Below are 12,225 nucleotides of genomic sequence, written 5' to 3'. Positions count from 1 at the left end.
TTAGAATGGTCTGCATTTGCGAAGCTTCAGCTGAAACCGCATGAATTGCAGTGGAGCTTTCCGCGGCGGCAAGTATGGCATCAGCCATTTCTGCCAATTTATCCAGGCTATCATTGGATATCGCTAGTATTTGCTGAACATTTGTAGGCAGCCGCTGGAGGAAAAGAGACTTCAAAATATCATCACTCACCTGTTGCCCAGCTTTACTTCGCATTTCCAGGAGAAGGCGTGATGGTTTCCGATCACCCAGTTGCAATCCAGAAATTAGGTCGCGCAACCGCTGTTCCTCCGAGTCCGCATACTGCGTGCACAAACAGTGTTTTAACGTAGCGTAAGATGTTGCGGTGGGTGGGCTGGTGATAATGTCCCCGACAACAGACAGCTCCTCTGGTTGCAAGGCAGATACAATGTGATGATACTTGGTCACCTCGGCTGTCACTCCTGCCAGAAGAAACGGACTTTCCATCTGCCTAAACCAGATCTCCGGATTTGCTCGCCAAAACTGTGGAGCTTTTACGGAAACATGGGCGATCTCTGCCGAACCAGTTGCGTTTTCATCTGCCATTTTGTTTTGCTTAAATCCTTTGGTTGCCTGTCCTCTTCACAATATAGGTCACCAGTTGTAGTGATTAACGATGACAAAATCTATTCAATTTATTTATTAAACTAAAACAAATCACAAAAATCACTACATACGCATGGAACGGACATACACCTACGCGACAACATGTGACACCTCAACCAAAACACAGAGTGTCATCTCTAGACGGCTTTGACTTCTCTTCCAACCACAAGGAAAAATATATATAATATCCGGACGGCTTTAACCGATTCCCCACACTTCTTTAATTGGTACTGATTTTGCTTCGTCTTTGAAACATCCTAATTTTCCTGTATTAGTCTTGCTGTACAATTGATGATTGGTAGGATAGTTGCTAGTATCCATAAAGTGACTGAAATGATTCTTCAAATCAGTATAAAGATCACGAGTATGGATGTGTAATAAAAGTGAATCGGTGTCAGTGTAAATTAGAGAACATTTTTTGTCATAAAAGTTTTTGAAATAGTCGTAATATGCTTTATACATATGCAATTTGCTAAGTTCTAATACACTAAAACCGACATATATGGGTTTATTTAACAAAAGATTAGTTTTCTTCAACTTGAAAACTACGAAATTGTCGTTTATGCTTTCAAAATATTCTAAAGCAGGATTTGAAATATATCTCTGACACTGAGCTTTGGTTACCGCAGTCTTTACATTAACACGTTTTCTGACATTTTCACACGATTTACCAAAAAAAGAATTGTTAAGAAGTTTGAAAAAAGATCTATCAAATTCGTTATTTGCTTCTATACGTTTATCATTATTGAATAAAATGTAATCCTTTAACCATGGAGTTTGTCTAAAAAACAAAGCTCTATGTATTTTTTTGATTTTCAACCCCTGTTGAAGGAAGTACTTTAGATTATGATAGTGAACAACGTATTTTTGTTTGTCGAACAAATTAGGTATTAACTTTTTCACCCCCTTATTAAATTTAACACCCAACTGTTTCATGATTCGTTTTTGATAGGGGGAAATCATATCATAACTTATCACTAAATGTTTTGCAGCTAATGGAAAGTCGTCAGTTTTCTTATGAATAGAATCGGGATAAATAAGATCAACCTCAAGAAAATAGCCAGTTTCACAGTTATCTGAAATCTTCGTTACATCCAGTTTTTGAATTTCACAGTTAGAAAGCCATTTAAAATTATCTATTGGAAGAAAATCAGTCATAACTACTCCGTATAAGTTATTCACATCGATGGACATGATATAACTGTTAGGTTTTTTGTCATCATAACCATCAATGTATGGATTATTGGCTTTTGCAAACCGTTTGTTAACGTAGCTGATTCCTCCACGTATGCCAGATTCAATGAAAAGATACATATCAACGTCCGTTAGAAGTTCTAATTTCACTTCAGTTTTTTTTAATCTTGCATTAAATGACAAATCCGCTGCTGTAAGAAAATATATGGGATCGATTTCATAATATTTATATGACAATTTTCTGAAACTATTAAAAACATCGGCTAACAGTAAAACATCAGTCATTTGATACAGACGTAGATAGTCCTCAAAAGTTTTACATTGGTAGTATTTCCATATTAGATGAGCATGTTTATATTCATCATCAGTTACTGATTTTCTAGTCAAAATATTATAAAACTTATTTTTTTCTGGCAACTGTTTTTCATTTAAAACTTCTTGTGAGTCAAAGTAACTGTATGGAAATATCCCCTTTTGCCTTAAAAGATGGCAATATGCACTTTCACCAAAAAACATATTGAATATAGGGAATTCATAATTACTTATATTTCAATTATGAACAAGAGTAGATAATGATGCGCTGAGAAAATTGAAACTATCGAGAAATTTTATTCTATCCAGAGAAAATGTTGTGAATTTTTCCATATTAACAGGTATAACTCGTATAACATTTGCTACTTTCCTAGACAAATGTTTTAGTATTAAGTGTGAATCATAACCAGATCCGTTATGCATTATCACTGGAACAAAATATTTATTTCGAAATTGGAGGTTGCATGTTTGGTGGGCGAGCCCACGAAACTCCCCTGTAAAATGATTATGGTCCCTAACTCTCATTTCTCCACGAATGAATGTTTTTTTACATATGTGACATTCGTTCAGATTTGTATGCATTAAAGTTGATTCATTGATAGGAACATTTTTTAAAAGCTTTTTTAAAACGATTTCTGCAATTTTATTGAGTAAAACAAGAAAATGCTGGACAGCATCCTTTCCTACATACTCTGCATGATAGAGAATTTTATTTTTGTTATTTACTACTACTAGAGCATATGAAATAGGACAGTGGGTTTCTATTTCTTGCGTAGAGCTCACAGTCAGATCCTGTTTTTTATCATCATATAGACTTTTTTGCGTGTAACATTCAAAGTCGGCAAATACGGAAAACTCATGCTCGACCATTTTTTCAGTTGATTTGAAAAAAAGTTTAGAATCGTTTTTGTTTGGCATGGAGAGTTTTTGAAACTTTCTGTTTAAACAAATTTCTCTATGGCTAAACAATGTTTTCTTTCTTTGGAAGCCGATAAGACAGTTTTTGCAAAAATGGTGAATACCATTTTTTGTGTTCATTAATCGATTAAAATTTTTTATTAAGTAGTAGTGATTTTCAAAATACAGTAAATCAACTACATTTGCTGTCTCCTTCTTACTTATATAAGTAGGAAAAATCTCACTATCATAAGCGAAAACATTTATAGAAAAATTATTTTTATTTTCAAAATAAGGAATTTTATCAATTGCCATAGGAAAAACTACATTATTTGTATTTAAGAGTTTGATATACTTCTTATATGAATTCACATCATTTTTATGAGAAGAAACAGGAAACAGCTTTGCTAAAATGCAGTAAATGAAGCAAAGATCTTCACATTTTATGTTGAGTATGAATTTTTTATTTTGTAGTTTTTTTGGCAATTTTACTTTATAGCATCCACCACTAGTACTATTATATTTTCCTGTATGTATGTCAATATGTTTGATAGTCTTTATAACCCACCCACATCCAAACCTTGTAAAGTTCTCTATTGAGTTTATGATTTTGTTATAAGCGGAATCTAATTTTTCATCAATTTCGAAAGAAGATGTCAAACGTTCTGCGAAAGAGCAAAAATAAAAATCTCGTTGTCTTAGTTCATCGCCAATGTATTTCATATAAGTGATGGATAAGCAAATAATAAAACGAAGTCTTAATGATAGTGAATTTTTAGAGAATAGATCATGAAGAGAACTTCGTACATTATTCAAAGAAAATAAAGGATCGATGATACTATTGCCAGTGATTTTGTATGTATATGTCTTACTCCAACCCTTAAATGCTAATGATTTTTCCACAAACTCCACCATTATGCACCACACCAAGAGTCAGATGTTATGTCATCAATCTTTCAAATGATGGTAAGCAGTATCTACTCCCTTTTTTAACAGGGGGACTTGATCAATTGCAATATTGAAATGCTTCAAAGCAGCATTATCACTCGTAACACGACAGAAGCACATATACCACGTACCTCGAAATTCTTTTACTTCAACTGAAATTCCCTTTCCGCAATACACAGCAAAAGGCGTGATCAACTTCTGTTCATCATATCCATCATCTACCAAAATCACATCGTATGTCGGAGATGGTTTCTTTTTTGAGGTTTTCTTCGGTTCTTCACTCGAGGTTCTCTTTTTAGCTCCGGCTTTTTTCGGTTTTGATGTTGTGGCGATGAGTTCTTCACCGTCATCATCAGTTAGATTAGCTGTACGTTTCTTTCGTAACTCTAAATCTAAGTCTGATTTGGAAAAATGGGAAAAAACTATACTCAGATATATTTTTTAATCAATTAAAAAAATCATGAAATTTGGAATAAATGGTATAGTACAGTAATATCGGAGTTGAACGCGAGCTTGATGTGATATATATATTGAAATAAAAATTATTCAGTCCGAACAATGAGGATTTTTGAGAAAAACTTAAAAAGTAGAACACCGATGAATCTACTAAAAATAAAGACTACTTACTACTGAAACCTCAAAAAGAAAATTAATATATGGTATATTATAGAAAAAGAGAAAGATCCATATTATTATAGATGGATACACTATGAAAATTTCATCGAACCAGAGTATAGTATCATTACATTAGATTTTCACAGTATTTACAAAAAAAAAATTTCTTACCCGAAAAAGACATCCTCGGAATATGATCTTGTAAACTACTTGTTCCCAGTCTTCTAAAACGCTAGTAAAAATGTCTTTATATATATTCATGCACTCGCAAATATCTGCTTTGCAAAAATAAGAAATATTTTTCCATCTAAATGAAAAATAAATACATGAAGGCACACAAAACATTTTAAGAATCTGTCTAATGATTTTCGAGAAATAAGCATCCGTATAAATATAGCGATTTAATTCCCCATTTTCTCTATTTGCCAACCTGCCTTTTTTCTCTAAGAATGTTCCATTGCATGGATAAAGAATTCATAATCCATAAAAGTTACCTTTTCTTTCATAATTTCGTTCAAATAAAAAGTTTGTAAGCTTTAATAAATTATTTTCTCCTACGTCCTACATACATCTTAAGAAAAATATGAGAATATTAAAGAATCAAAATATAATTTTGTTTGTACAGACTCCATGTATTATTCTTTCAGTACATCTAAAAGGGATAATAATGAACAAATGAAGGTCCAGATAAGATAATTAATGAAGCGAGAGCATAAATATGATCATTATCATATCTGAAGCTCCTCTATTACATGATCATGTATATACTACTATGATAGAGCTACTATGATAGGTTTCAGATGATAGAGCTTATATAAAATGAAATGGAGCCGAGTTTGAAGGTATTTAATATGCGAATTCCATTTCAAATTTTGGTCAATATGAACGCCAAGGTATTTAATGCATTCAGGACATTGGCACATGCACGAGGTGAAATGCAAACACACATGGGAAGTTATATCATGGTTGATTCGAGGAATGGATTGAAGAGAAAAAATTATAAATTTACTTTTTGTTACATTTATTTGTAAATCATTACATTGAAACCAATATCTAATTTTGATGAGGTCATTGTTAAAAACTCTTGCACAATCCTTTAAGTCAGGGCTTAACTCCCTGGGTTGAGAAAAAGCAACCACCACATTTGTGCATGCAAGGTCTGAAAAGGATACACAGGAAACAATGTTAAGTAAAGGTGTTTTTTTTTTTTTTAACATAGAAAAATTCACTTGCCTCTAAGGGGAATCGAACCACCACCTCCTCACAGTCCAGGCAAGTGTGCTAACAATACACCAAAAGCACTGGGAATTTTCCTCTTTGCAGAATGACAGTTAAGTTGATAAGTGACATCTTACTATAGCCTACATGAAAAATATAAGCAAATGCAATTGAATACAATGTGCAAAGTTAAAATTCTACATTTTAACGAGAAAAATATACGAAATTCGGACCACATAAATTTGGGACATTGTCAATTCTAGCCAAAAACATTACCAATTGTCCGAGAAATTGGCAATAACTGCATATAAATAATCCCTGGTAGGAAATAAAGTGTTACACGAGTTTGCGATGAAATAAAATGTTATTTCACAAAAAAAAATTAAACATGCTAGATGACTATATTTATAGTCATATTCAATTATAATTTATAAAATAATGCAAATTATATCCAACCCAGATTTTAGTAGAGATTGAGAATTAAATTAAGCTCTATGAAACCTTCAAGTGCCATTGGCAAGATATCTCGGCTTCATAAAAGCCTCTTATTTTATCACTGATAAGCCCAGATATTTTTTAAAGTTGATTTCTCAATTGAAAACTTTTCTCTATACCCCTTAGTTTGCACCTGCTGAAAAGCAAAAGAAAGCCTGCTTCTTTAAAAAAAATAAATGACATTTTGAATAGAGGTTTAGTGATTTATAATTGCTACTTAAAGGGTTAAAAATGAAGATATTTTTATTTTGAAAAAAGTCTGGCAATAATGAAAATGTACTATATATGGGTCGTATGTATCAATAAGCAAGTCGGAGTGTCGCACATGAAATACTTTTTTTAATCATTAGGTATTAATAGCACAACCGGTAAACATTATCCTATTATGATAAGCTTTAGTTATAAGAACACACAAAAAATAGAAGCGGAAATGCGTTACTATATCAGAGGGGGTCCTTGCGTTTTCATTGACATAAGTAGGGCTGGGAATTTATCAATTTTTAACTGATTAATCAAAAATTTTCAAATACTAACTATTTATAACAAACATATTAGTGATACCTTGGCTTACAAATTTTTCAGCTAACAGATTTTTCTGTTTCTGCTAATGAATACAGATTCGGCTAACAAACATTTTAATAGATGTGGGTACACATGCTAATATAAGACAGCTACGTAAAGAGCTGAATTTTAGCATCAATCATCAGAATTATTGACACTTGAACCTGATTAACCATGTCCTGCTTGGAATCTTTTTTGAGATGTACCTCCTTTTCTGTCTCAGTTTTTGAACCATTTCATGTAAATGTTTTCAGCGCACAACACAGCATCAAACTGAACAGTCTGAGCATTCTAGAAGCTTATCTTCCCCATCTGCGTGTATCAGACATAGAAATGAGCTTACCAAATTACAAATGGGTGGCGATACCTACAAACCCGATTAGGTTGTTTTAACACTAGCTTGTTTCACACTAGTAGTAGACCAAAGCTCTAGTGTTGAATGTGTATACAGGGTGCATAGGTAACAGTATGTATGACATTTTACTGACGAAGCGTTGATCTTAGAGGCATACTTCCAATTAGAAAAAAGTTTCCAAATAACGTGTAGAACTCAGATATGTCATTCGTGTTTCAAGGGGTTGTGTAGCTATTAAAATAAAAAAATGACTTTGAATAAGTCCCTGTGCACCCAAAAACCCAATTATAAAGTTTTTGGCCTGTCTCTTGTGATGCCAACAAAAAATTCCATGCTTCTAAGTGCAATATTCGCCGAGATAGGCAAGTTGGGGGGGGGGGGGAACAGCATTGTAAATGCGGGTTAACTTTAATGAAGAGCTCCAAGAGCTTTTGGAGGGCTGGTGGTTGACTGAAGCTGTTTTTTAACTTTGAGGCACACAAATACTGGCCGAATGATTTCTCAGAATTTCTCAAATCAGGTCAATAGATTATATAATTTCAGTTGCGTATTAATCAGGGTTTATAACCCATATTCAAATTAAAATCAATCAGATTAATATCAACGTATCTTCACAAACAGGCCTGAAAATACCAGTCTATACTAGTAGCTCCCAAACTTTCTAATCATGACTTCCCCCCCCTTACTTTTTCACAAGAATTTTATGACACCCCTCTACCCCAATCAAATTCATTCAAAATAAAGCTATGACTGCATTGCCATCTACTTTCAAATAGTTTATTTTTGTCTTATTTTATCTATGTACTACTACTGAACCATACATGCACCTCGTCCATATTCCTCTGTGGAATTTCTAACGAATTGGTACATTGGGAAGTATGTGTAGTGAACCTCATGTGAAGTTTGTTACCATGTAATGCTTGTTATATGTAGTGCGAGGCCATATGCCATCAATTTTTCTAACTATTGATTGAAGTATAATGATTTAATAATTGTATTCTTGTAGGCCTGTTGCTCTCTGTGGCAAGACTTTTTCAATGGAGAGATAGGCTCGCATTGGTGCTTCAAAGTTGCGAACCACAGAAAACCAGCTTCAACCGACCACCACTATGGCGACGGTAGGGTTCAAACCTCGGGTCCTCGCGATGCGAGTCTGTCACTATGACCACAGTCTCTATATACTGTATATAAATACAGAGCATCCATATTTAAAAGACCATATTTTAAAGTAGCCTACAAGCAAAAACAGTTATCAGAAAAGTTGTGGAGACCTTGTGGATAGATCTCAGATATGCCATTCATGTTGTAAGACAAGGGTTCTTAAACTCGTGGCACTCTAGTGTTGTAAGGCGGGTATTACACTGAAAGTTTTCTAAAAGTCCTTTTATAAAACTTGAAAACTTCAACCAATAAGCTTATTGGTTGCATTTGCTGGAATGTAACCTGAGGATGGATTGGTTGGATTTTTTTAGTTTCATATGAAAGGGATTTTATCAAACTTTTCTCGTGTAATACCAGCCTAAGAAATTGTATAGTTACCGAAATAAAAATTTTATACGAACACCCTGTCCTCAAAAATCCAATTAGAAAGTTGCCCTGTCTCTCCTGAAGCCAACAAAAAACTCATTTCTAAGTGCAATATTCACTGAGATATTTGAATTTAAAAATCGGAGGAAAGTTGGGAAAGAACAGCAGAAATCAGGAAAAGAATTTGCTGTATGTTAGTTTCCCCCAAACTTTTCTTATTTTTGAATTCAAATATTTCTCTGAATATTAAACTTAAAGCTGTGAAAGTTATTTTATTGGCCTTAAGAGAGGCAGGGCAATAACTTTCTAATTGGGTTTTGGAGGACATATTGAAATATAGAAATTAAATTTATATAACTATATACAACCCCCTTGCAACATGAATGAGATAAGAGTTTTACATGTTATTTGGATACTTTTCTAATTGGAAGTATACCTCCTCTAGGATCTACAGTTTGCCAGTAAAATACGGAAAGGGGGAATTAAGTAATATCTTGTATAATTAGAGAATTTATATACAGTACATATATTGTAACTTCAAGAATGTGTTCCAATAGATTATTACAGAGAATTTTACATCTATAAAATTAACTGGAGAATAATAAAAATATTCTCAAGTTATTAAAATCGCTCTTCCAGAAAATAGTCTCAAGTTATTTATAAAGAATACCTATTATAATATAAATTAAAAATATTCTTGAGAATATTGTGCTAGAGAGATGAGAGAATATTCTCCCCTAAAGATTATTCTCGAGAATTTTACATCTCTAGCACAACTTGAGAGAAAACGTGATATTCCAACAAGAAACACTGAATGTAACATTAAAAAAGTAGAGAGATATTAGTTGTACAAGGTACGAGACGAACAAAAAATAAGCTAACAGATGTTATTTTCATGTGAAACATTGTGATTTTTAACACTAAAGCCTATTATTACTAGCTACCTCTAAGAGTGACTTCACCTTCATATGACAATTGACTGATAAAAGAGGAAAAGGTAAATCTAATAGCTGATAGAAATAATAACACAGTCTACGCTTGCTATTAGTGACCATTCCATTAAAACGACCGACAGGATAAGTTCTAAATGTTATTTCGACTCAACAACCTTCCAACTTAAGGTCCATTTCAAATGGAACAACGTGGGTTGTTATAACAAGCATCCACTGCAATAGCAAATAGTAAAAAAAATGCAGAAGTCGGGTTGTCCTAGGAGTAAGTTTTTGCGCTGCATGAACCGAATTGGGCCATTGTGTGTCCACAGAAACATGTTGCATAATCACGCTACGTGTTTGTTTTTTCTTGCTTAGAGCATCAGTTCAGGGTCAGCTACTCTGTGGTCTGCATGTCCAGTTCGAAGGGGAGGGAAAAAACAACGAAAATGAAGAAATCAACGCGCGGCGCATTTGACTCCTCCAGAAGCAGTCGGCCAATCACGCCCGACGTAAAGTGCTGTCATGACGCATATTACGCTTTGCAGTTAGTCATAAGGGGGGTCACAACGACAACCCGGAAGAATGAGCGCGCCAATAATGGCGACTTATCGGAAAAAAGTCGCCAATTTGGCGTGTCCCCCATATCGAAGCTGTACCTAGGATTCTTGCGCCGCGTGAACCCGAACTGGATCGTGTCGGCAGAAACTTGTGACATAATCACGCTACGCGTTTGTGTTTTCCTAGCGTGGCGCATCAGCTCAGGGTGGCTATAGTATAATATATGGCCTTGGCATCAGCTACTCGGTCGTCTGCATGCTCCGGTTTGAAGAGAAGGGAACGAAAACACACAAGAGTGAAGAGAATATCGGCAAAACCGCGGCACACGACGCATTTGACTCCTCCAGAAGCAGTCAGTCAATAACGCCCGACGTAAAGCGCTGTTGTGAGCCGTATTGCGCTCTGTAGGAAAACAGTCATACTAATTTTCTTATTGGTGAGTGGACGGCGTGTCGCGCTGGGCGATTCACGTTGCGCACGGCACAGAAAACCTGCTCCTAGGAAAACCCGGCTTAAATGGATAGAAAGGTTCCGGCCCCCTGAATTACAAAAGATAAGTACAATATCCCATATAAAGTAATATCGGCATCACGACGCGGTACTGAGATAAACAAAAGTGCTTGTAGTGTTGCCAACGCCACAAAAGTTATAAAAAATATATTGGTCTAGTCTCTTGATTACTGTTATGTGTATGGGGTGGTGGCCAGATCATGCAACTAAGAAACCGTGACATTTTGGAAAACTTTTCTCAAAGAACATTACAGTGACGAATCGCACTGCAATTGCTGAAATAATCCGTGGCCCCTCCCCACAAGTGTGGATCTGAGGGGTCCTAGCCCCGGGGACCGAGATGATTCTTAACCTTTTTGTTTCTTCATGTTATAAATTCACTATAGAGGGGTTTCCCTTAAAAAGTCTGACGTGGGCCCTGCTGCAGAGCATAACTGCCATGGATTACTTTCAGCCACCTCTTTGGGAATTTTGTCTGTTGTGCCATTTTTATTTGTACAGTCGACGCTCGTTATAACGACCTCACGTTACAGCGACCATTCCATTGCAACGACCGGTACGATAAGTCCCGAATGTTTTCATAGAATGACTATCGTGTATGTTTTACATTCGATATAACGACCCTCCCAATGTAACGTCCATTTTCGACGGGTCGAAGGGAGTCGTTATATCGAGCGTTGATTATGCCTGGGACATAGGCGGTACCTACTTGACGGAGTATTTCCTTTCATGTTCATCGTACGTTCCGATGATTTAAAAATTATAACAAATAAATGCCTGAAGGCTGACTGGGGAAAGAGCGGTAACGTCGGAGCCAGGAGTACCGTGGGTGATCGAGCACCCGCAGTATTCTGTACAACCAGTCTGAGCGTCATTTAGAAATCAGAATTTTCCATATGAAGCTTAAGTCGAGCACCCACGGGTGCATAACACTTCCTACGACTTGGGGGAAGTTATTTTTTTTTCTTTCTGTGGGAGGAGGATCGTTTTTTACTGCAAGTCGTCCAAAAATCTTGCCTCTTTAACCGAGTTGCACGTCTAAATACTGGCTATTGCGTACGCGCATGTCTTAACCACTTTGTATGGAAGGTAGTTCGGTCAAGATATCGTGCTGCCATCATTGAACCAAAAATGGAACACTAATTCTTTACAGACATAAATAGGCTCGTATATAAGATCGCCTGGAATTCCTAATTTAGAACTCATTTCGACATTTCGAATAATTCTAAATTAACGGTTTTTCTCTCCTTCAAATTTAAATGCGGCAAACGGCACATTTCCATCGTCAAATGATTTTTAATCAGTCGTTTTTCGGACACCCTGTATGTATTACCATAACAAATTATGTATGTCAAACACATCGGGTTTTTTTCTTTAATTTTACCGTATGAGGCCCCGTGGCCATGCTTAAGTGGACTTACAGCCTTGGCCACAGATCGTCACCGTTTAATGGCGGGATAGTAAAAAAGTGAACA

The 12,225-nt window shown here is 35.4% G+C and overlaps 1 protein-coding gene across 1 annotated transcript; it reads right to left on the bottom strand.

The window, feature by feature from the left end:
• LOC149072504 (uncharacterized) lies at window positions 1–565 on the bottom strand. Its single transcript, XM_089247216.1, has 2 exons — window positions 191–565; window positions 1–90 (listed from the first exon to the last, which is right to left on the bottom strand). Exons 1-2 carry the CDS (start codon window positions 563–565, stop codon window positions 1–3), a joined length of 465 nt encoding a protein of 154 aa, XP_089103342.1.
• Window positions 566–12,225: the final 11,660 nt, after the last annotated feature.

Source organism: Pholcus phalangioides, unplaced genomic scaffold, assembly GCF_987345545.1.
Source record: "Pholcus phalangioides strain wild (caught in Gottingen) unplaced genomic scaffold, Ppha-v1.0 ptg000017l_1, whole genome shotgun sequence".
NCBI classification, from domain to species: domain Eukaryota; kingdom Metazoa; phylum Arthropoda; class Arachnida; order Araneae; family Pholcidae; genus Pholcus; species Pholcus phalangioides.
The sequence above is the reverse complement of the archived record's forward strand: the minus strand, read 5'-3'. Positions and strand labels throughout refer to the sequence as shown.